At 36.8% G+C, this 26,989-nt stretch overlaps 1 protein-coding gene across 7 annotated transcripts in view; it reads right to left on the reverse strand.

Moving 5' to 3' along the window:
* The window catches only part of KCNU1 (potassium calcium-activated channel subfamily U member 1), a 154,631-nt gene that overhangs the window by 25,115 nt on the left and 102,527 nt on the right, over positions 1–26,989 (reverse strand). For all 7 annotated transcript variants that reach the window (XM_042983501.1, XM_042983499.1, XM_042983500.1 and 4 more), the window contains one exon: positions 1,551–1,647. In XM_042983501.1, the coding sequence (XP_042839435.1) occupies positions 1,551–1,647 (97 nt within the window). The remainder of the gene's footprint in view (positions 1–1,550; positions 1,648–26,989) is intronic.

A 26,989-nucleotide genomic window follows, 5' to 3' on the forward strand; every position in this document is an offset into this window, starting at 1 on the left:
ACTGTGGCACAAAACTGTCTCCCAATTGAGAAAGATGGCAGCTTTGGGAGGAAGTGGAGGGTGCACTATTTGTTCAAAGTAACTTAAGCCAACCACTTCCACTTGACCCTTCCACAAACCAAACCAAATTCGAAGACCCCTTGAATTCTGCAGTATGGACATTTCTCCTCTATGGTCACAAGTTTCAAACCTTTAGAATTTCTTAAACTAGAAGCCCTTTTAAACTTATCAAAAGATTTAGTTGGTGTTCTGAACTATATTCTACATCAAGCGTCAGAAAGGAGCTATCTATCATGGCAACCTGTCTCTGTGCTTAAGAAATAGGTATGATAAAACATCTGCCATTTCTATTTCTTGGTCTCTTGGATACCTCCATCTTCAACCAACTTCTCAACCTTTCTAATGATTTCCCTCCCACTGAAAACATGTTTATCTTCCTACTCAACGGAGTTTATTTTGCTTAGTTTAGAATAAGACATCATTGCTGAAATGGTGAATTTCAGCCGCAATCCTAATAGTGTTCTAGTTGATATGACAGTTCTGACAATTTTGTGCTTCTGATCAAATGATTGATCAGGCTTTTACAAAAATTGGAACGTATTCTGTCAGGACACTGGTACCAAGCCACAAGAGCTCTCTCTCTCTCTCTCTCTCTCTCTCTCTCTCTCTCTCTCTGTGTGTGTGTGTGTGTGTGTGTGTGTGTGTGTCTAAGAGAAGAAAAGTGAACTGAACTACTTTTGGAAAGCAAGAAAAAGATATAATTATCAATTAGTCATAGTTGAAAAAATGATATAGGGTTCATACAACATATAATCACTTTTATCAGTTATATTTACCAACAACTGCTTGCAAGTAAACCACTGAGATTATGCTAACTCTGGAAAATGAGAATAGATGAGGATCCAGAAAGCAGGTGTCAGAGCCTGGATTAGGATACAGACTTTTTACATCTTAGTTGCTGGCATTTCAGTAAATTGAGTTAGTTCATTTCCTTGAGAAAACAGAGGCAGGGACAGGATTCTAATATCTATTAGGATTCATCCAGGTTATGCATCTGGGAGATACACTCTTGCCTAATGTATTACGCTTAAGTACAGCCGGCTTTAAGAAAAACCACTATAGAAAATCCAAACTTTAAAACCAATAATTAGGATAATGTTTATTTACTTTTTAAAAAAGAAAGGCTTCAGAGTTCTTGTAAATGGTTTCCCTGGTGCACTGAAATTAATTAGATTTACTAGCAAAACAGCAAAGTGTCAGGAGAACATTATTCTAAATAACTGACTCAGCTAAACCCTGAAAGGAGGGAAAAAGTAGTTGAACAATCTGATCTGATTGCTTCAAATCCCAGCATATTACCCACATCGTCTTTGTCAAATGCTACATCTGTTACCCTGCATACCATTCATATGGGTGGAGAGGAATGTGTCCTTCCTTTGAAATTCACAGTGTACAAAGAGAAATGGCAGGCGCTTATAACTAGTGTAAGGACTTACTTTCCCTAGATGACTAGCTTTATTTTATTTGAGATTTGGTGCAAGATCACCTACCAGAATCACTCTGTCCAAAGCAATTGCTCTGCACCAGTGAAACATGCCGCTCTCATCAAGCTGGTCACAACCCGGTTCTGGTTCATACAGAAAAGTCCTAAGTAGGGAGAATGGAGAGTTAGCTGAGAACGTTTGGGGCACTAATGTAACAAAGCCAAGATGTCAGACTCATTAGAACCTTGCACTCAAAGTGCAAACAACACAAGGAAAGTGACCTTCAGTCTGTGAGAGTCCCGAATAAAGATTCATGTCTGAAGGACACCAATGAGTGTATCACAGCTGAAGACATACTAAGCCTGTTGTGTGTGTGTATTTAACAGACCTATCAGTCTCTCCTTTTACCTTACATTATACTGCCTTAAAGGTAGTTATTTTTGCTCTTAATTTTGCTACTGCAGTGATGAAGAAATCATGGGAGGTGTTTTGGGCACCTGAATATAGAATTTAAAAGGCTGTGAGATTGAGTCATGAATGCTGTCTCTTTCCTTGGCCTGTTTTCCTCCCCTCTCTTTTCTATATCTTTGTGTATGAGGCCCTGTTGAATATGAGGCCCTGTTGAAACATCCTCACTTACTCCATGTGTTTTGCATTCTTTACAGCTTCCATCCCTGGCCTGCATTTGACTAAACTCTGCTCTAATCTTGGTTTAAGTCTTGGCAAAGCCCTCCACGTGATCACCCCACACTGGAGTTGGGCACAATGCTTGTCATGGATATGCTCAACCACTGAAAGCGTTAGATGATCTTTGGAAAAATCTCCTCGCATCCAAAGGAATGAATATTTGCTCAGTAGAGAAGAGAGGAAACCCTTCTGGAAGCACAGAAAGTTCGGAGTTGAAAGAGACTATCTGAGTCAGGAGAATCAAGGCTTAGTCTGCAGAAATAACCTCAAAATTCCAGGGGCTGAACATAACCCGGGTTCTCACTCACACCATGTATTTTCCTCAGGCAAGCAGGTGCCTGTAGTCCATGCAGCCATCCCAACCTTTAAGGGCACAGAGGCTATACCATCTTAGGTTCACACACCTGGAACTCACATCCTTCTCAGTCGTTAAGGCAAGGGAAAAGAACTGGAGAATCAAGACTGGGCTTTAAAAAATTTTTTTAACGTTTTATTTATTTTGGAAGGAGAGAGAGACAGGGCATGTGCCAGGGAGGGGCAGAGAGAGAGAGGCAGACACAGAATCTGAAGCAGGCTTCAGGCTCTGGGCTGTCAGCACAGAGCCCGATTCAGGGCTTGAACTCACAAGCCATGAGATGGCTCACCTGAGCCAAAGTTGGACGCTTAACCCACTGACCTACGCAGGCACCCCAAGACCAGGCTTTTAATTTCATTGGCCCAAAGTGACACGCCATCATTTTTGCTTACATTCCAGTGGCCAAACCTAGTCAGATGGCTCCTGCTAGCTTTAACAGAGCATAGGGAGTAACTGAAATACTTAATGATCATTGTAGTCTCTGCCAGACACTTTAAAGACCACTCCTTGTTTTATGGATAAAAGTCAAAGTGCTAACAAACAGTAAAGCTGGTGTTTCAATATACTGCTAAGGTTGACATTACTGGTGCTCAGAATACCCAATTTCCCTTTCCTTCCTTAGTATATGGGCAGCTGTGGAGTCACATGACCAGTTCTGACCAATGAAATGTGAGAAGTGATGGCTCAGGTAGTGACACACTCCTGTGTGATTCTTCAGGCTCTCTCGTAACCTGCTTAAGTGATGACCAGCCAGCCTGACAATATGAACACCCAAGTGGAGCAGAGGGCCCTAGCCTCACTGACCTGTGTTGGACGTGTCACGGGAAAAAGAAATACACCTTTGTGGTGCTAAGCCACTAAGATTTCGTGGTTGTTACCATAGCATAAATGCATCTTCTTCTGACAGAAATGCCTTTTCTAAAAGACATGTTGCACGGAATTGTAGTAACTGGAGAAGTCCTGAGGAAATGCTTTCTGCAGTCAAATAACCTTTGAGAAAGATGCCCTCTCTTTGAGATTCACACTGTGCCTTAGCGTATGAAAGGTTCAGAAAAGTCTCGCAAAAAAGAAATCCTTGAAAGTTTATATAATCCAGTGTTTCACACACTTGTTAGACCACACACACGTTTACCATTTACTTATTTGATATATTCATTTACCAATTTAAAAATTCCTGTCACTATCTCTTGAAACACCTTTTGGGACATACTGTACAATGTCACATGATAGGTTCGGCCCCAGTAATGAGTACATTATGAGAGTACTCTCCTGTGAGATTTTATCAAACATCCTGGGAGAAATACAACATATTGCACTCTGTGCTGCAAGTGAAGGTTTTTTTTTCTTTCTGTGAATTAATACAGCTTGTTATTCAACACCTGGCCCAAAGGCTCAGACTGTAAGATAATTATCAAGCAATTTTGATGTCTTTAACCAAGTCAGTTTCTAAATTGCTATCTTAAGTCATAATTTTTCAGACAAAGGAACTTACTTAAACTTAAGATTGTCAGCTTAGAAGTGTCAGAAGACCCAGACAGAGAAGCTGCCATGGGAGAAGGGTTTGGAAATTAAGAGCTTATTGCCAGTGAGATTGGCCAAGACTGAGGTGCAATCCTTTATCTTCGTCACCATTTAAGACTCCCTATAAACCTGGTGGATTCTAGTCATTTACCTAGCCAGAGAATGTTGCAACGCAAGCCTCAAGGTCAGTTTAACCAAAATGGGTTATCTTGTTCTTTCAAATTAACATGGCTTTTGGTGGTTTAAATACGGCTCTTAGAATTTGTGTACAAATTCCATAACTCGTGAGCTCTAACTCCTAATTCTAAGAGCCATACAGGCTCTCTTAATGGTACTAGATAGAACCGTGGTGATGGCTTTATGCCAGGCTTGTTAAAGAAACTCACCTGGGGACATACCTAAGATGAGTCTGTTTTTGATTTTTATCAGGATCTGGAGAACTGGCTATGGTACTCATTCATACAACCTACTTTTCTCTCCACGTGTAGATAGATTCCTAGACACCATCCCTCAGATACTGATATAATATACCCAGGTTACCTTCAGGGAGGTGGCTTCCTGCTCTCCGCTCTCTTCATTCAAGTGTGCAAAAACTGCTACTGTTTTCCTTCTGGTCACTTTCTTCAGCCTTTTCACTTTTCCCCTCCTTCTCCCTCTTCCTGCCCCTTCCTCCATCGCCATAACGAGGACTCCTGGTCTTTTAGGCAAAAGGAGAATAATCTTCTCCCCAGCACATTTTAGCTTGACTCGGGATACCAAATCAATCGCTGTACACTTTTCTATCATAATAAAAGCATGATCTATGTACACAAGCTGTCACAGACAACATCTTTCTTCATTCTGATGTTATGGAAAACAGATATGCCTTAGAGGAAACACCTGTTGGAGACCTGCATAAAAGAAAAGGCTGGAGGAGCCCCACTTCATCATAAAGGCATCCATCTGGTGTCCTTGCCAAGCAAAACCTGATGCAACTTATTTCACCATCTCTTAACTAAAGCTCCCTTCTGTCGTATGCCTTGCAAATGACATGATCCTTGCAGAAATATACCTTCCTAAAGAGAATAATAAATCACCTATGGGAATGTGCAGCACTAGCAGTCTTATAACTAGGAAATGAAGATTAGAACATAAAGGTTGATGCTATTGGAGGCAAGAGGTGCCACAGAACACCATCCTGGTCATTCAGGGCAAAAAGGAAAAGCCACACCCTAACCAGAGGTAGAAGTTTCCAGGGTGAAGGACCTTTCTGTATAGGAGAAACTGGCAAGAAATATGGTAGGAGTTCCCTGAGAGGGCCCTCAGCGGACATGTTTAGGATGAAGGCAGGGTAGTTCACTGGTCACAAGATGGGCTTCTCTTTGTGCAAGCAAAGTAGGACACTTCTACCTGGGAGCATCCAGGAAGCATCAAATTCTGAATTCCTCTCAGAGTCAGGTCTCTGATTTCCATATTCAGAGGCTGACAGGTCTAGTGTATTGGGTGAGAACAGCTTTTGTAGCCAGTCCACTGGTGGATGTCCAGAGAGCATGGGGATGAAGGCTCTAGCTTTCCTTGCTGATGACTGCCTTCCTCGGAGCTGCTTTCATATGCACGAAGCCAATTATCTTTTGAGTACAAGCGTGAACACGTCCCAGCTAAGGAAGGCAGGCTCTTTCCTCTCTGCTCCCTGGAACCATTCCGAAGAGTATTTTTATTCTTCCATGTGCATAGCAACTTATCCTACATGAATCCTATCACTTAAAGGAAAATAGAAGCGAAGGACCATGTGCCTTCAGTTTCCAATGGTGACATCTGATGGAAGAGAGAGATCAAGCCATGTAGGAAATCCTCTGTTAAGGTGGGGTAGGCGTCAGTGTCAGGTCAGGAAATACAGTTTCCAAGACTCTAAGTCTGCTGTCATTATTTCCTCAAAGTTACAGACTTGACTTAGATTGTTCTTGAAGATGATCTACTAGTGGATGATATCCTCCACTGTTCATTGGTATCTATTATAAAGTTTAAAAGGCACCAACATTTCTTTTTTCTCTCTCACTCTTTTGCAGGCCACATTTTTGGATGTGTTAGGAAACCCTGGCATGTAACCATTCTATCTGAAGCCCTTTTAAAACTCCATAGGTGGCTTGTAAATTCTTAGGAGAGTTTTCTGGCCTGGTTGCAGAACAATGTATTTTTTGCTCAAGACTTGAGTTAAATTAAAGTAACAAGTTTTAAAGGCTTAGCATAGAAAGGACAAGCTCCTTGGCTGAGCGTTGGGAAGGAGTGGGGAGGAATGTGTCAGTGTGCCCAAGAGTTTCAGCACCCTTCTTGGTTCAGTCTTTGGAAAACTCTACTGAAACTGTACCTTGAAGGTAGTGATCAGGTTCCCACCAAAAATGGAGGGAATATCTTCTGTCCCAGGATCCCTTTGGTACTACTAAGGACTTTGTATCTTGAAGGCTACAGCTGTCTTCTCTCTGATGACTTCGTGTATAGTGACAAGGTGATTCAGTTTACACTTAATCTGAAAATACTAATTGCTTGTCAATTCTGACTACCACCTTTCATGTTCTAGGAAAAGGACAATCACCTAAAATTTGGGAATGTGAGGGCCAAGTTATATAACCAGTGCTTCCCACTCTATCCTGTGCCTGTCTCTTTCTCTCTCTGTCTTGCACACATTTACACATACTACACAGGTGTATAGTCAAATTTTCAAATATGACCCTTTATGGCCATGTTATGATTTCATTTTTCTGGGTTTCACCTTGTTGCCACTTATTCATAATAAGGCATTGTTTTTTACCTTGAGGGAAACTTAAGGTTTAAAAACATGGGTTATTTTTTTACAGTCCATTCCCCTAGGAACCTATAGATGAGCAAATGGAGAGGGTTCCCGTGAGTTCTCAGACACTTTTGGGACCAAGAAACCAGGTAAGAATCTCAGGAAGGAGGAGAGCACAAGCCCTGTCCTTGTTAGAAAGGCCTCGGTGATCACTTCCTTTTTCATGAGAAAGGCAAAGTGTGCACCTGGTTCTGCACCTTAATGACCAGCTTGACCAGATATCCTTGCTGAGACTCTGTTACCACAAGGCAGAATGCAAGAAAACCTGCCATGAAATCTCAGGGGATAATCCATATGTTGGCAGCAGGCTGGTGGTTATCTCTAAATCATCATGCCCTCTTCTGCCTTGTGGAAAACCCTAGGAAAGGACGGGAGTGGCTGCTGCTGTGTGTTCAGAACTGGAGGTTCCCAGTACAGGAGACTTTCAGCACTAAAACTGGACCCTCCACTACCAGAATGGGAAAAAGCTCCCAGGGAGGGAGGAAAAGGGAAGGGAGAATAAAACACTTGAAACACTATGCCCAGAAAACCTGCCTCTTTGCTTGTAGGCGGATTTGGTTGATGTTCAGTGGAAGGAAAGACAGTTGGGTGGTCAGAGCCCCATATGTTTTAAGACAAGTAGGTTCCAGTGAATTCTATCTTCCAAATTCCTGCCTCTGGTTCCTGTCTCTTGATTCTTTGCATAAGAAATCATGGTGGTATTATAAACTTTAATAGTAAAGATTGTAGGTATGATTTGTTTTAAAAAAATCTGTGAATGGCATTTTAAAAAGGAGACATGATAAAATTCAGGGCATCATTGTATTCAGTGTAATCTTATTTCAGTCTACATAACCTGTAGACTGTGTTCTAATGTAAACCAAATCAGCTGTGAATAGAGTGTTCAGTTTGCCTTTAAATGCTGCTTTACAGATGGAGTCTATCAAATCTATGGCCTCTGATTTCAATGTTTACAATTTAAAATCTCCACAAAGCCGGTTTTTTCCCACCATCTTGCTTAGAAATTAGACACAAGTCAGAGTGGTCCCAGACCAGGTGAAGACAATAATAAGATGGTGCTTCTAGTAGATAAACCCACATCTGAGCTTTCACTTGAGCATCTCTCTGTTAAGCTTTGCTTTATTTCTGATGGGTATAAACTGACAGCTTTCTGCAGGGCATTTTCTGTGAAAATATACATGTAGGCACCTCAGAATTTAAATTGTTACCAGACAGATGATCAAGGAGAAAGATAAAAAAAGACAGTTTCCCTCTTCCTCACCCACTCCCCAGACAGACCCTCATTTAAATCCCTTTATATTTTATGGATATTGCATTTGGGATTTCCTACAATTTGAGCACAAATGAGGCATGACCCAAAGCAGTAGGTACCTTTAATAAAGGCTGGAGTTTGTGCTGCGGGTAGAGGAGCCTGGGGCTCAGAGCAAACCTCACATCTCAGGAGAACAGTCTCCACAGCCCATCTTTTCAGCATGAGGCTATACTTTTAGGGTGCTCTTTTCTACCCCCCCTAACACCTTCTAAATATCAAGTGACATTCTAAACACAGAGGTTGACCTAAATGAAAACTATTTTCCAGAGTTTGGGATACAATCTTCTCTGCTCTGTGGACTAGCAACGGAAAGATCAAGTCAGTTACTGATACTTTTGATCCTGACACACATTATTGAAGCAAATGAGAATTTCAGGCAAAAGACTTTTGCCTTTTTGGTGGGATATGGAGGTAGGAAGTAGGAATTTGAAATATCTGCAAACTAGCAAATTTTTCATTGTATTTATAGTTTCTGAGGTTTTATGGGATTGAGCCTGGGTCAGAGATTAGCATGACAAAAATTATTTCCTCATGCATTGGGTGAGAAGCTTGGTCTGGGCAATTATCAATAATAATAACAGCCTCCCCCCGCCACTGAAGAAATTAGGACAGGAAAAAATAGCATCCATCAAAATATTACTGGTGTGTGTGTGTGTGTGTGTGAGGTGAGGGAGGGCTATCACATTGAAAGATACAAGTTGTGCAGAGGAAACAAAAATAATTGCAGGTTACATGAATGCTACTGGATTTTCTTTTTTAAATAGGAAGTTATTTGTGAAGTCTCCTTATCTACATTCCTTAGTTTCTCTGACATTCTTGTTGCTGAATGTCAACAAGGAGAGATTATTAGTGTGCTGGGGACTACAGGTTTTTGGAAACACTGAAAGGACCTAATGATGTGTTGAGGGTCACAGGCTTTTAAAATTTCCTCCCATCTGGAAGCCATCACTGGAGGGAAGGCTGTTGAATAAAGGCATCCTGAGTGTTGTAACATTTTACTTAGCACCAGTGACCTGTCAAGAAGCAATGGAGATAATGGCGGTGGAGGCCACTTGGGATCACTCATGACATGGGGCCCTCCTTCTGCTCAATGGACTACATGAAGGCTATTTTTTTTAAGTGGTGTGCCTTGATTAAAGGTGAAAAGTTAGAAGTAGGAGCCTCTGGGGGGTGGGAGAGGGAAAAGGCTGTGGGGCTGTGGTTAGTGTTCTTTAACAAGAAGAAGTGATTAAAGCGGGGCTGTTATTAGGGATGAAAGGTAGAGTCAGGTTTTTTTATTCCCTCACATGGGGGACATAGAAGGGGATCTGCAGAGTGATATGGCCTTAACAAGGCAGGAGGGTCACAAGCACTCTCCTTAGAGGTTCCCCATGTTTTAGCTCTTTAAGTTAAAGATGAATGAGAACGAAGGAGGAAAGAAGTAGAATGTTCCTCTTGTTCTGTTCACCTCTAATTTGAAATTAAGTTTCTGCAGCACATCAAGTCCTTAACTTTTCTTATATGTGACTATAAAGGTAACATTCACATCTGGATTTCCTGAAGCCAAGGCCTGTTGCATCCAGAAACCATCTGGATGCTCCACCTCTTACCTCTACTGCTTAAGCTCCAGAAGGAACTTTGCAATATTCTTTACTTAGTTCCAGCCTTTTAGAGGAGGGAGAGAAGGAGGGAGGGAGGAAGGGGGGAGGGGGAGAGAGAGAGAAGAGAAGAGAAGAGAAGAGAAGAGAAGAGACGAGAAGACAGGAGAGGAGAGGAGGGGAGAGGAGAAGAGAGAATGATCCTATAAACTTTCTGGAAACTTTGCTGTAATTTAAAAATCACCACCAAACATACGCACATATATACACATTTTGGCAATAAAATTCCTTTGTATGTCTCACCTAAATGTCCCCCGTGCCATGGAACCTGTGCATGTTGGTAAGTGAGTTTTGCCTTGTATCTTTCTTGCCCTATCTCACACTAGGGACAAGAACACCCGATGGTCCAACACTAGTCACCCAACAGGCAGAAGTGCATGCCTATCCCTCTTTGCTGCCCATGCAGACCAAGTGGAAGACCCCAAATAGTGCACTGTCAAAGGCTTCAGCTAAGAAACTCTGGCTTTTATACATTAGAATAAATTGGCATCTGTATACAATTACATAGACAGTTAATATAAATGTAAATGATATCTGCCTTCCTGATGAGTAGTTTCTTGACTATTTTGAAAGAATGCAACTGCCTTCCTATCATCTCTTTCTCCTCCACCTCAAAATCTCCATGGAAATAGGTTCCAAGTTATATCTGAGCTCTCATCACTCTGTGAAAGAAAAAAGAAATTATATGCTCTGTGAAATCTTCTCCCCATCTCAATCATTAGAGCATGTGAAAGGAGCCTATTCTCTCTCACTCAGGATGCTGGGAAAAGTCTAACAGTAACCACACCAGGTTTCGGGTGTCTTAATGGTTATTTTATTCTACTCTTTGATTCTTTAATCTTTTAAATTATCATCATCATCATTATTATTATTATTTTCAATATATGAAGTTTATTGTCAAATTGGTTTCCATACAACACCCAGTGCTTATCCTAAAAGGTGCTCTCCTCAATTAGATGTCTGGAAATAATAGGTAAAGATTAATTTTAGGATAATTTCACAAAGGCAATAATTCTCATCCCAAACTTTTACTAAAAGTTTTGAAGTTAAAAGGGTATTGAAGAGCTTGGAAAAGTAGAGAGGCAAATAAGGAGTACCCACATAAAGAGCAATTTGACTCTACTGAAACAAAATAATCTTTTAAATTTTCATCATCATCATATTATTTTGTTTGTTTCAGTGGAAAATTGAGATTATATAATTGTAGAGTCAAATTGCTCTTTATGTGGGTACTCCTTATTTGCCTCTCTACTTTTCCAAGCTCTTCAATACCCTTTTAACTTCAAAACTTTTAGTAAAAGTTTGGGATGAGAATTATTGCCTTTGTGAAATTATCCTAAAATTAATCTTTACCTATTATTTCCAGACATCTAATAAAATACTGGTCAACTATCTATCTAGAAAAGGATTGACAAATTTTTTTCTGTGAAGTGGCTGGGGAGATAGTATGTGAAATATCGCAGGCCAAGAAGCAAAAGTGGTATTTTGCAGGTAGCTATATAAGAGAGAAATTAAATTTTCACAATCTCTCATTGATAGTATTCAAAATATACTACTACTATTGCTACTACTACTACTACTACTAAATACAGTTTTGTATTACGGATCTACTAATCAAAACAAAGGAATTTTTAAAGGGATCTTCCTTAATTGGCATTCATAGTGTTCTCTGTCATCAAAATTAATTGCAAATGTTCTTATGTTAATGCTGACCCTAATAAGGTTTAACATATATAATCTTTGAAAATGTCTGTTTACACAGATAGGTACTACCAAATACTGATCGTACCCCATGAGCATATGATTCTAATTGAGCATATGCATCACTTAGAAGGCATTTACAGAATTATATTAAACTCTTCTTTCAATATTTGTCTTTTGGCAGGTCATTATATGGCAGATCAATCACTTACAATGGAAGTTTAGGTGGCGATGCCTCAACTGCATAGTTAAATAAACTTAAAAACGTAGAAATTTCCTTTGCACTTGCATCAAGGTAAAACAACAACAACAACAACAACAACAAACAAACAACACAAAACACAAAACCAAAACCAAAACCAAAAAAACATTCCTGGAACTGAGATCAGAAAATATGCCCACTCCAAATGTGTGTGGAGATAATGATCTCACTTCTTGTAACTTCTGACATGATGGAAAGTATAGAAAGAAGTATGGGATTATTTGTGATTCAAAGAATGATAATTGTAAAGACTTTAGACAGAATAAGTTTTGCATATAAGCTTTGTTTTGTCTTTTAATTTGATGCTGGTTTCATTAAGAAACATTATAAAATCTACAGTGAATGCTAAGTCTTGAAGCCACTTAATGTTCTATGATAGTGCTTGAAGGCAGTTCTCCAGAAAAATTTGTTTTGACCCACAGCTCAAAAAATCACATTAAATCTTTTCAATGCTAAGCTCTTGAACTGCTTTGTGGTAGGGCAAATCAAATACTGAGTTTATATTTCTGAGAAAAATTCACAGCACTAATAATAGTGTCCATGAGAGCAAATGAAATTCACCATTGACACTCTTGGCCAAACAAATATGATAAATTCATGTATTTCCCATAAAACACCTGCTATGGGTATTATAATGAATAACCACAGTGTTTACACACCTTGCACTCACAAGCTTTGTAAATTTTTCTAAGTAGGATTTTCTTTTTCTGTTCTACACGTATTTTTTACCATTATCAGTTGTAATACATCTTAGTGGGTTCCACTTCAGATTGTACTGGCTTAGTGTTTTCTCAACTTTTTTGAAGATATTTTCACAGGTAGTTGTGCCATGCAGACTATTCACAGAGGCTAATTTTTCAGTTACTTCAAATTCAGCATTGGCTCCCTTAATAACGAACAACTGGACAGTATCAGTAACATTTGTTGACTCACAAAGAGCCAAAGGAAACCACTCAAAATCTTTTGGCTTATTTTTTAATTAACTATTGTTATTGCTCCCAATGTCAACTCTTCAAGCAACTGTTTCTGCTGAAGGGCTAATAGTATTACACCATTATATTTTCTCTGGACACCCTTGCTGGCTGTTGCAAAAACAATTTAATTGACTTACCATCAATAAATGACTTCTCTTGCTTGGTTACCAAATAAGCTACTCATAAACAAACTTTGGGTGCAAATTTACTGTGATTAAACAGTCTTTTTAAATTTTCTAATTTTTTAAACCAGTGCTTTGCTGTAATAAGGAATACTGTAATAAGTACCTAATCTGATAATATCAACATATATTGCATTCTTTTAGCACAGCTATACTGTCACTGCAAATTAAACACACTGTCCTGCCATTTCAAGCCATACTAAAATAAGTGATGGGCTGGATTTGGCCCTCAGGCCATAATTTTCTGACCCCTGAGCTAGAACACATCCTGGCATCATTTAAAAATAACTTTTGCACAGATCAAGGATATCACAAAGTCCCTATGGCGTTTGTTAATGTTAAATTTGTGCATGCTTATCTATAATTCTAAAATGTTTGGGTTTTTTAATTTGTAGATTAGAAATGATAAATTATTGTTGAAGAGAGTAGTTTCTGCAAAGAGATGGTTTATATCAGTTTAAAGGATCATGGCAATTTTAATATGAAGATGAAAAACTAGAAAAAGTAGCCATGGTGAAGTACTTCTAGAATGGCTGTAAGGACCTCCAAAAATCTATTCTTTCATAAAAGCAAGAGATATGGACAGAAACTTCCAAAGTCAACTTTTTTCAGAATTCTGAAAATTAACCAGAGGCTTCAAGTAATTAAGGAGTGTTTAGTTAAAGGAAAATGGCAGAGTCTTGGTAAAAAACAAACAAACAAAAAAACAAAACAAAACACAAACAAAACAAACAAAAAACCCAGTGAATTTGTGCATTTAACTTGCCTTAATCTCATTACCCTCTTCCCAGCTCTGACGTAGCTTTAGAATCCAACAGCCTCACAATCTCAGTATCCACAAAATCAGCAGTCTAGCAGCCACTGGAGGGGGAAGGACAGATCTTGGGTTCCCCAAAAGTCCCATATAAAATGTCATTGAGTTTTATGGAAGCTTCCTGGAGATACCCACCCACAAATAAAGGTCTGCCTTCATATGACCTGATTCAGATTTTCCTCAGTGGGAATAGCTAGTACTCCTGAAGAATTTTCCAAAACTGGGGAGTAGCAGTTGCTTTAAATTGCAGATATTGAGGAAGAGATAACAGTGTAACAAACAAAAGGAGAGCCAAAAATTCCTTAAATGGCAAAAGTGGAGAAGGGGGAGTCCATGGGAGCTCGACAAGCTTTGATTTATTCATTCTAGGAATCTAAAAGGAAGCACATGCATGTACAGGACTGTGCACATGATGCCCAAGAGACTTGAGACATCCCTGATCTCTTATTTGTGGCTGCCCTGGAGAGTCTACACAGAGATGTAAACTGCTAGGGTGTTGAAGGCACTCCCCAACTGCACACAGAGCCCCTTGGCAAAGGTGGAGAGATTTATTGGTTCGAGGCATTTAAGGGAATCTCAGTGCAATCATTAGCTAACCAGAAAGTGAGTGTGTAAAGTCTTCAGTGTCAACATACCATAGAGAATACAGACTTTAAAAAATTATTTCAGAAAAGTTTTGTGACAAACAACAGGAACATGAACAACAGCAAACTCTAGGGTGAGGGGGGAAATAATTTCTAGAGTTGCTGCTTTCTATTATTAAGAACATGTGGCTTTTAACAAGATATTATGAGACACCAATATCAATGACGTATGGCCCATACATAGCAAAAAAAGTAGCAAAAAAGCAGTCAATAGAAACTGTCCCTGCGGAAGCCCAGACCCAGGACTTACTACGCAAGGATTTTAAAACAGCTATCATAAATACAATTTAAAAAATGAGGAAACCATGTCTAAAGAACTAAAGAAAATTATGAGAACAATGTTCACCAAATACAGAATACCAATAAAGAGATAGAAAATAAGAACCAAATGGAAATTCTGGAGTTGAAAAGTATAATAACTGAAAATATATTTTTAAGTTTTTTTTTTAATTTTAATTCCAGTATAGTTAGCATACAGTGTTATAGTAGTTTTAGGTATACAACATAGTGATTCAACAATTCTATATGTTACTCAGTGCTCATCATGGTAAGTGTACTCTCAATCCCCATCACCTATTTAACCCATTCCCGCACCTACTTCCCCTCTGGTAACCACTAGTTGGTTCTCTATAGTTAAGTTTGTTTTTTGGTTTATCTCTTTTTTTCCCTTTTTCGTTTGTTTTGTTTGTTAAGTTCCACATATGAATGAAATTGTATGGTACTTGTCTTTCTCTGATTATTTCACTTAGTGTTACACCTTTCAGATCTATCTATGTCCTTGCAAATGGAAAGATTTCATTCTTTTTTATGGCTGAGTAACATTCCATTGTGTATATACCATATCTTCTTCATCTACTCATCCATTGATAGACACTTGAGCTGCTTCCATAGTTTAGCTATTATAAATAATTCTGCAATAAACATAGGGGTGCATATTTCCCCTTTAATTAGTGTTTTCATAGTTTTTGGGTAAATACCCCATTGTGTAATTACTGGATCAAATGGTAGTTCTATTTTTCATTTTTGAGGAAACTCCATACTGTTTTCCACAGTGGCTATACCAGTTTGCATTTCCACCACCAGTGCATGAAGGTTCCTTTTTTTCCCATATCTTCACCAACATTTGTTGTTCCTCGTGTTTTTGATTTTCACCAATCTCACAGGTATGAAGTAGTATCTCATTATGGTTTTGATTTGCATCTCCCTGATGATGATGAGTAATGTATAGCATCCTTTTGTGTGTCTGTTAGACATCTATATGTCTTCTTTGGAGAAATGTCTGTTCGTGTCTTCTGCCCATTTTTAATTGGATTATTTGTTTTTGGGGGGAGGGAAATATTTATACTAGAGGGGCTCAACAAGAGATTTGAACTGGTACAAATAAATCAACAAACTTGAATATAGGTCAATGGAGACTATTTAATATAAAGAATAGGGGGGAAATGAAGAAATATGAACAGAGATTCAGAAAACTAGAAAACAACTTACACATGAGAACCTCAGAAAGAGTGGAGAGAAAGGGGCAAAGAGAATATTTGAATGAATAATGACCAAACACTTCCCAAATTAAATGAAAACCTTAAACTATATGTCTAAAAATCTCATCATACTCCAAGTAGGATAATAGCTACATTATAATCAAACTTTGAAGACCAAAGACAAAGAAAGAATCTTGAATGCCAGGAAAAAAGAAAACAACAACAGTATGATTGGCACAAGACAAAAGTTGCCAACTCCCACCGTTTCTTTTTTTTTTTTTTAATTTTTTAAACATTTATTTATTTTTGAGAGAAAGAGACAGAATGCGAGAGGGGGAGGGCAGAGAGAGAGGGAGACACAGAATCAGAAGGAGGCTTCAGGCTCTGAGCTGTCAGCACAGCAGGGCTCACACTCACAAACTGTGAGATCATGACCTGAGCCGAAGCCAGATTCTCAACCGACTGAGCTACCCAGGTGCCCCAACAAACCCCACTGTTTCTTTTCAACATTGTACTGGAGGTTCTAGGTAGGGCAATCAGGGAAAGAAAGAAAGAGAGAAAGAAAGAAAGAGAGAAAGAGAGAAAGAGAGAAAGAGAGAAAGAAAGGAAGGAAGAAAGGGAGAAAGAAAGGAAGGAAGAAAGGGAGAAAGAAAGAAAGAAAGAAAGAAAGAAAGAGAAAGAAAGAAAAGAAAGAAAGAAAGAAAAGGAAAGAAAAGAAAAAGAAAAAGAAGGAAGAAAGGAAAGACATCTAGATAAGAGAAACAGAAGTAAAAGTAACTCTATCTGCATATGACACAATCTTACATTTATATGTAAAATCCTAAGGAATACACACACAAAAAATCTATTAAAACTACCAACTTCAGCAAGTTTTCAGGATACATATCAATAAACAAAGATACATTGTATTTCTATATACTAGCAATCAACAATCTGATAATAAATTAAGAAAACAATTCCATTTACAACAGCATCAAAAAATTTAAATATTCAGGAATAAATTTAATAAAAGACATCCAGGATTTGTACAATGAACACTGCAAAATTTTGTCGAAAGATATTAAAGAAGATCTAAAGAAATAGAAAGACATCTCATGTTCATGGATTGAAAGACTAAGTATTATTAAAACGGCAATTCTCTTGGGGCGCCTGGGTGGCTCAGTCGGTTAAGCGGCCGACTTCAGATCAGGTCACGATCTCACAGTCTGTGAGTTCGAGCCCCGCGTCGGGCTCTGTGTGACCACTCAGAGCCTGGAGCCTGTTTCAGATTCTGTGTCTCCCTCTCTCTCTGACCCTCCCCCGTTCATGCTCTGTCTCTGTCTCAAAAATAAATAAACGTTAAAAAAAAAATTAAAAAAAAAAAACAAACGGCAATTCTCTTCAAATTGATCTGAAGTTTTAACTCAGTTTGTGTCAAAATTCTAGGTGTAGGGGTGGCTAGGTGGCTCAGTCAGTTAAGCATCTGACTCTTAATTTTGGCTCAGGTCATGATCTCTTGGTTGTGAGATCAAGCCCTGTATTGGGCTCTGGGCATGGAGCCTGCTTAAGATTCTTTCTCTCACTCTCCCTCTGCCCCTCTCCTGGTTGTGTGAGCTCTCTCTCTCTCTCTCTCTCTCTCTCTCTCTCTCTCTCTCTCAAATAAAATAAAATAAAATAAAATAAAATAAAATAAAAAAGAAAACTTAAAAAAAATCTAGCTGTATTTTTTTTTAGGATAACTTGACAAGCTGGTACTAAAATTCATACGGAAATTGAGGAACTTAGAATAACCAAAGCAATCTAGACAAAGAACAAAGTTAGGGAATCACACTTCCTGATTTCACAACTCACTGCAAATTATATTAATCAAGACATTATGTTAGTGGCATAAGGACAGACATATAGATCAATGGAATAGAATTAATAATCCAGATATGAACCCTTTCATTAGTGGCCAATTCATTTTCAAAAAGAGAACAAGCATAATTCAATGGGGGAAAAGAATAGTATTCTCAATAAATACTACTGGTACAAATGGATATCCACATGTAGAAGAATAAAGCCAGGTCCTTCTCTTATACCTTATACAAAAATTAACTCAAACTGGATCAAAGACTTAAATGTAAAAGCTAAAAGCTTAAACTCTTAGAAGAACACAGGTGTAAATCTTCAAAGCCTTGGATTAGGCAATAGTTTCTTAGACATAATACCAAAGAGCACAGGCAATAAAAGAAAATACAGACAAGTTGGATGTCATTAAATTGGAAATCTTTGTGGTTCAAAGGAGTCCGTGAAGAAAGCGAAAAGACAACTCATGAAATGTGAGAAAATATACGCAAATAATATATCTGACAAGGAACTTTAGCAGGAACATATAAGTAACTTTTACAATTCAACAACAAAAGGACAATCTGGGCAAAAAATGGATAAAAAGGCTTGAATAACCATTTCTACAAAGAAAACATGCAAATGACCACTAAGCAGATGAAAAGATGCTCAAAATCATTAGCCATCAAGATATTCAAATCAAAACAATGAGATACTTTACACCCACTAGAATGGCTATAATAAGAAAGACACGTAATAACAAATGTTAGAGAAACTGAAACTCTCAGGCATTGCTATATCCTATACTTTTAAGTCTATATCCAACAGAATTGAAAATATGTGTTTATATAAAACTTAGACACAAATGTTCATTGCAGCTACTCATAAGAGCCAAGGAAATAAACAGCCCAAATATTTATCAATGGATAAATAGATAAACAAAATATAGTGGGCTGATACATTGGAATATTATTCAGTGCTAAAAAGAATGAAGGATTGACATGCTAAAAACCTTGAAAACATTATGCTAAGTAAAAGAAGCCAGATACAAAAGGCCATATATTGTATCATTCAATTTTTATGAAATATTTATAATAGGAAAATCCAGAAAAGTAGAAAGTAGATTAGTGATTACCAGAGGGTATAAGGGGTATATGGGAAGTGACTGCTAATGGTTATGAAGTTTCCCTTGAGAATGATGAACCTGTTCTGAATTTAGATATTTATGATAGTTGACAACTCTGTGACTAAAACCACTGAGTTATACAGTTTAAAGGGTGGAGATTAAAGTATGTGAATTATATCTCAATAACGGTTTCAATAAAAATACAAAGTAGCCACAAGAAGGAAAAAGTATTTTATTTATTTTGTACTCTTCATTAATTTTTAAGTGTATTATAGTACTACTATAGTATTCTATTTATTTTCTTAGAGGGCCAAATTCTCCGCCAATTCAATAAACTGTAACTGTACTGTGTGCCATAATACATATGATGACTACAGTCATAATGATAATTGAATAGCCTAGAAAAAGTTCAGTTATAGTCAACACATTCTTCCACAAAGAATCAGGAATTCCATAAAAAATCACAAATCCTATGTTTCTAGGGTTATTTCCATGTAAAGTTATTAAATGATAAGTAAGTTCTAGGCAAAGTTATCCAGAATGATTCATTCTGAGACTTCTGACTCATGGAGGTTGGAAAATCTTGTAATGAATATCTCATATAATGTTGACATTTATAGAAGATGAAACACTGTTCAAATTTCCACTCCAAGGCCTTACATGTTCGATTGAGTTCCATGAGAACAGAGATCACATGTGTGTCCAGGCACTCAGCATAGTGTCTTCCACATTAAAATTACTGGGGGCATCTATTAAATTTCCAGTAAATATTTGTTGACTTAGTGTTTAGAGACTGAATGATGACAGGCATTGACCGTATCTCCAAACTTGGCCAGTTGTGTTGCCACATTTTATTGGTTCAAGAGTTATAAGTCCAGCATCTCTCCTACAACTAAGGAATTTAAACTCAAAATAGAATTCAACTTCCTTATAGCTTTCACTTTCCATGATGTTAGGGAAATTCCAATCTATTTGTAGGTACATGGTGATTACAGTGAGATGGGCACCCTCACCAAACCATAAACTAACAGGTAAAATTTAAAGTAATAAAATACACACATGATGAATACCATTGGATGTATTAGAGGAAAAAAAAAAAACCAAGAGATTATCTAATACCCCCAGATTCCAGGGGAAAATGTTCAAGATAGCAGGTTGAATAAGATTATAATTTAGTAAATGGATTTAATAAATACCATTTCTAAAGAAATATTCTCTAAATAAAGTCCCTTTAGCCTAGGAAATGAAGAGCAGCTGGAGCCAATCACTTATCTAAACTCTTCCCATAGGAAATGTTTCCTTCCCTCTTGGGCTCAAACTCATTTGGCAATAGGTTGGAAAGGAAGCTCTGGTCCTGACATGTAGATGCAACAGGCTGTGATTAGCCTAAGAATCATTCAACTAACTCATTCTGCTAAAATTTCACGTTTTTCAAACAAATTTCAGATTATACTCTGTTTTATAATAGGTACCACATATTGAGTAAGCACTATTTGGAAGGCACTGTGCTAGGCGATTCACGTTGATTATTGCTAATCCTGCAATAACCTTATTTTCAAATGAGGAATTTTAGGAAGCTAGGTAACTTGATCAAGATCCCACTGTTGTTCTGTGAATAAGGAGAGATAGACTGGCCATGCCAACTTGAGTATTTATGTACCTTGAGTATTGTAAAGTAACATATGACCATTTGGTTGGCATACATCCTTTCCTAGAAGGCCGAATTAAAGCCGATCAAACTGAAAAACAGACTCCATTGAATGGCAAATAACCAATATGATAAGAATACCGACCTATGAGAGGCCTTGAAAGCAAGCAAATATTGCCAGTTTCTCCCACTTAAACACTGATATCAGCATTCACAAAGGCAAAAGTATTGGAAATTCTTTGAAAAAAAAAAAAGCGTTTCTGCAGCATAATGATTTCATGAGAGAAGAAATACCATGCTATGTTTCAAAACGTATTTTGTTTTAAACAAATTTTATCTTGTTTATAGGCAACCATGTAGCCTGAGTTAAATGGGTAGGTAATGGCTTTTGGTTTTACTATCATAGTTTTGCCTTTTCCAGAATTTCATATAATTTGAATCATAAGATATGTAGCCTTTTCAGACTGACTTCTTTTTCTTAGCAATAATCATTTAAGATTCTTTGTTGTCTTTCTGTGTCTTGATAGTTTATATTTTTTAATTATGGAATAAAATTCCATTCTTTGAACAGCATAGTTTGTTATCCATTCCCCTATTAAAAGGTATCTTCATTGCTTGTACTTTTTGATGTTTATGAATAAATGGCTATAACATTCACATGCAGGTTTTCATGTGTATATACATTTTCAAAGAAGTTGGGTAAATACTTAAGAGCACAATTAGTGGATTGTATGGTAAGACTATGTTTAGTTTTGTAAGAAATCTCCAAGCTCTCTTCCCAAGTGACTGCCATTTTACATTACCAAAACAATGAATGAGAGTTCCTGTTGCTACACAGTTGGAGGAATTGGTTTTGTTGGTTTTGTTGAATTTTAGTCAAATGAAAAGTTATATGATGGTATCTCATCAATGTTTTATTCTATAATGACAAATGACTTGAGCATCTTTTCATATGTTTATTTTCCAGCTGTATATCCTTTTTTTTTATTGAGGTGACTTTTGAGCTATTTGCCCATTTTTAATTAGGTTGTTTTTCTTATTGAGTTTTTTTGTTTATTTTGGACACAAGTCCTATACAAAATACGTGGCTTGCAAATATTTCCTGTGGCTTATCTTTTCATTTTCTTAACAGTGTCTTTCAAAGAACAGAAGCTTTTGAGTTTAATCAATTCCAATTTATTGACCTTATACTATTTCCTTTCCTAGATTGTACTTTTGGTGTTTTATCTAAAAACTCTTCTACAAACCCGACTCCCCCTAGCCATTCTCTTATGTTTTCTTCTAGAAGATATATAGTTTTGCATTTTACATTTAGATATACATTTTGATCCAATTTTTGTTAAAGGTATAATTTACGTGTACATCTAGGTTTGTTTGGTTTTGGTTTTTGCATGTGGACATTGAATGGTTCCATTTCCACTTGTTGAGAACACCATCCTTTTTCCATTTAATTGCCTTTGCTCCTTTATCAAACATCAATTTATCACATTTGTGTGGACCTATTTTTGAGTTTATGTGTTATATTGATTAACATGTATATTCTTTTACCAGTACCATGATGTCTTGGTTAATGTAGCTGTCTAGTAAGCCTTGCAATTGGGAAGCATGAGTCCTCCAACCTTGTTCTTCTTCAATACTGTGTTGGTTATTGCAGACCTTTTCCTTTCCAAATGAATTTTAGAATCATTTTGTAAATATCTACAAAACAGCTCACTGGAATTTTGATTGGAATTGTGTTGCAGCTATAGATCAAATTGGAAGGAACTGACATCTTAAGAATACCGAGTGTTCCAATTTATGAATATGGAATCATTCTGCATTATTTAGCTCTTCTTCAATTTCTTTCATCAGAGTTTTATTTTTTTGTATGTAGATCCTATACATATGTTGTGAGATATGTAATTTTCTTTTGATGCTATTGTAAATCGTATTTTTAAAATTTCAAATTCCAGTTGTTTGTGGCTTGGATATGAGAAAACAATTGGTTTTTGTATATTAGTCTTATAAGACTTTGCTATACTCACATAATAGTTGCAAGTATATTTTTGTAGAATCTCTGGATTTTTACAGAGATAGTCATCTGAGAAGAAAGATAATTTTACTTCTTTCTTTTCAATTTGTGTAACTTTTATTTTCCCTTTTTTTGCCTTATTTCACTTGCTAGAACATCCAGTATGTTGGTAAGTAGGAATGATAAGAGGGTATATCCTTGCCTTGTATATGACCTTAAGGGGAAAGCATCCAGTTTCTGGTCATTAAATACGATGTTATCCATATGCTTTTCATAGATATTCTTTATCAAGTGGAGGAAGCTAGCCTCTCTTCACCTAGTTTGCGGAGTTTTTCCTTTTTAATCATGAGTGAATGTTATTATTGGGCCAAAGGCTTTTTATGCATTGATTGAAATGATTATATGATTTTTCTTCTTTGGTCTGCTATATAGACAATTACATTGATTGATTTTTCAATGTTCAACCAGCCTTACATTTGGAATAAATCCTAAATGGTCATAATAAAAATTCTTTTTACATATTATTACATTTCAATTGCCTTTATTTTGTTGTGGATTTTTGCACATGTTCCTATGAGATACTGGCCTATAGTTTTCCTTTCTTATAATATCTATATCTGGTTAGGATAATGTTGGTCCTGAGTTAGGAAGTATACAGTTTATTTCTATTTTGTGAAAGAGATTGTGGAGAATTATTATCATTACTTAAATGCTTGGTAGAATTCACCAGTAAAAACTTCTGGGGCTATTAATCATCGGCTATATTTATTTATACAGATAGGTCTATTCAAAGAGTTTTGTGTGAGTTTGGGTACTTTGTATCCTTCTTTTTTAAAAAAAAATTAATGCTTATTTATTTTTGAGAGAGACAGAGAGAGAGAGAAGTGCAGAGTACGAGCAGGGGAGGAGCAAAGAGAGAGGGAGACAGAATCTGAAGCAGGCTCGGGGCTCTGAGTTGTCAGCACAGAATCCAGTGCAGGGCTTGAACTCAAGAACCATGAGATCATGACCTAAGCCAAAGTCAGACACAACCTACTGAGCCACCCAGATGCCCTAGTACTTTGTGTCTTTCAAGGAATTGTTCCATATCATCTAAATCAAATTCTCTGCAGAGATTTAATAGAATTTCTAAATTATCCTTTTAATGTTCATGGAATCAGTAGTTAATGCCCCCTTTTCATTTAGTCTAGCTAGAAGTTTATAAATTGTACTGGTATTTTCAAAGAACTACCTTTGGGTTTTGTTGATTCCATTTTGGTTTTTTGTTTTAATTTTAATTGACCTATCCTCTAATTTCATTATTACTTTTCTTCTGTTTAGTTAATTTTTTTAAGGTAGAAGCTTAGATTATTAACTTTAGTTCTCTCTTTTCTAAACATAATTCATTCAGTGTCATAAAATTCCCTTTAGGCACTGCCTTTTTTCATGTCACTAATTTTGAGAATTTGTATTTTCATTTTTCTTGAAAACATTTTAACATTTCCTTTAGACTTATTCTTTGACCTATATGTTATTTAAAATTTGTTTATTTCCACATATGGGGGGGAGGCGGTTTCTAGCTCTTTCTGTAGTTGATTTCCAATTTAATTCCATTGAGTTCTGAAAACAGATTTTGTATGATTATGATTCCTTTAAATTTCTTAATGTATTGGCCCAGAATGTTGGATGGCCCTGAAGAATGTAGTTTATTTTGTATACTTAAGAATGTGCATATTGCTATTGTTGAAGTATCCTACAAATGTCAATTAGATCAAGTTGATTGATAATCCTGTTTAGAGCAACTATATTCTTACTGATTTTCTGCTAACTTGATCAATTACTGAAAAAGGGGTCATTAAATCTCCAACTTTAAGAGTGGATTTGTTTATTTCCTCTTTCAGTTCTATCAATTTTTTATTCCATGTATTCTGATGATCTGTTTTTAGGTACATACACATTTAGGATCATTATATCTTCTTGAAGGATTGACCTCTTTATCATTAAGTAATGTCCCTCTTTATCCATTCTCCTTGTTCTGAATCTTCTTTGATAAAATTCAAGCTTTCTTTTTCATTAGTATTAGCATGGGTTATCTTTCTCCATCTTTTCATTTTTAACTGGTCCAAATATTTATATTTAAACTGAGTTTCTTATAGTTAGCATACATTTAGGTTCTGTTTCGTTATTCACACTGAGATATGTCTTTTACTTGTTTTATTTATACCATTCTTATTAAAAGTGATAACCGAGGGGTGCCTGGTTAGGCATCCAACTCTTGTTTTCCGCTCAGGTCATGATCCCACAGTTCTTGAATTCGAGCCCCTCATCCAGCTCCGTGCTGACCGTGCAGAGCCTGCTTGGGATTCTCTCTCTGCCCCTCAACTGCTCACCCTCTCTCTCCCTCTCTCAAAACAAATAAACTTAATTTAGAAAAGTTTTAAAAATTAAAATTTAAAGTGATCACTGATATAGTTGGATTATCTACCGTGTTTGTAATTGTTGCTATTTGTTGCATTTATTCTTCTCTCATACCTTTTTTTTTCTGTCTTCTCTGGTTTCAACTGGGCATTTTATATTAATTCATGTTAACTCCTCCTTTAGGATATTGCTTGTACTTCTTTTTTTTTAATTAAAGTTTTTTTTAATTTATTTTTTATTTATTTTTATTTTTTAAAATTTACATTCAAATTAGTTAGCATATAGCGAAACAATGATTTCAGGAGTAGATTCCTTAATGCCCCTTACCCATTTAGCCCATCCTCCCTCCCACAACCCCTCCAGCCACCCTCAGTTTGTTCTCCGTATTTATGAGTCTTTTCTGTTTTTTCCCCCTCCCTGTTTTTATAGTATTTTTGTTTCCCTTCCCTTACGTTCATCTGTTTTGAGAGACAAAACAAATTAAAAAAAATTTAAATTGCCTTTAAATTTGCAATATACATTGTTGACTAATCTAAGCCCATCTTCAGATAACACTATAATGCTTTGTGCTGGTAGCTTATGACAGAGTATTCCTGATTCTTCCATCCCCTCTCTTATGACATTGCTTTTATTCATTTCATGTATGTATACGCCATCAACACTGATACAATTTTACTATCAGTACTTTAAACGAGAAACTGAAAACAAAAATGAAGTATTTTATTTTACCTTCATTCATTCCTTCTCTAATGCTCTTTAATGTAGATCTGAGTTTCTGACCTATATCATTTTCCTTCTTCCTGAAAAGACCTTCTTACTTTCTTACCTTCTTTTGATTCTTCTTAGAAGGCAGGCCTTCTGGTGATGAATTCCCTATGTTTCTGTCCATCCAAAAAAGTATTTTTCTCTTTACTTCTGAAGGAAAATTTCACTGCATATAAAATTTTAGGTTGATGGGCTTTTCCCTACCAATACTTTAAATATTTCACTTCACTCTCTTTCTTACCATAGTTTCTGACAAAAAGACCACTGTAATTCTTATCCTTGTTCCTCCACAAGTAGTCTGTTTTTTCCCCTCTGCTTTCCTTCACAAGTTTCACTTTGTTTTCGTTTTTGTTTTTTAGTGGTTTGAATATGATATGCATAACTGTAGATATTTTCATATTTATCATATTTGGTGTTCTCTGAACTTTCTGGATCTGTGATTTGGTGTCATTAATTTTGGAAATTTCTCAGCCAGTATTACTTCAAATATTTCTTCTGCTCCCTTCTCCCTTTTTATTCAAAAATGGATGTGCTACACAATTTCAAATTGTGTCATATTTCTTCAGTATTTCTCTGATTCTTCATTCTTCTTTCCTTTTTCTTACATATCACTTGGGGAAATTTCTGATGACATATCTTTAAGCTCACTCATTCTCTCTTCTGCTTTGCCCAGTCTACTAGTGAGCCCATCAAGGCATCTTTTTCAAAATTTCTGTTATAGTGTTTTTAATTTCTAGCATTTCCTTTTGATTCTTAGAATTTCCATCCCTCTGCTTATATTACTCATTTGTTCTTCTATGTTGCTTACTCTTTTCATTAGAGCCCTTAACAGATTAATCACACTCATTGTATTTATTTTTGTTTAGTTTTTTTTTAAGTTTATTTATTTATTTTGAGAGAGAGAGAGTGAGTGGAGGCGGGGCAGAGAGAGAGAGGGGGAGACAGAGAATCCCAAGCAGGCTCCATGCTAGCAACTGAGCTGGAACTCACAGATTCTGAGATCATGACCTAAGCCAAAATCAAGAGTTGGGACGCTTAACTAACTGAGCCACTCAGACACTCCTAATCATACTCATTTTATTTTTTTTTTTAATGTTTACTTATTTATTTTGAAGGGGGGTGGGCAGAGAGAGAGGAAGAGAGAGAGAATTGCAAGCAGGCTCTTTGCTATCAGCACAGAGCCCAATGCAGGGCTCGATGTCATGGCTTGTGAGATCATGACCCGCGCCAATGTCAAAAGTCCAATGCTTAGCTGACTGAGCCCCATAATCATACTCATTTTAAATCTCCTGTCTGATAATTACATCTGAGTTTTGTTCTAATTCTTGCTTTGTCTCTTTAAATAGTGTTATTTCTTGCCG

Source organism: Panthera tigris, chromosome B1, assembly GCF_018350195.1.
Source record: "Panthera tigris isolate Pti1 chromosome B1, P.tigris_Pti1_mat1.1, whole genome shotgun sequence".
Classification (NCBI taxonomy): Eukaryota; Metazoa; Chordata; class Mammalia; order Carnivora; family Felidae; genus Panthera; species Panthera tigris.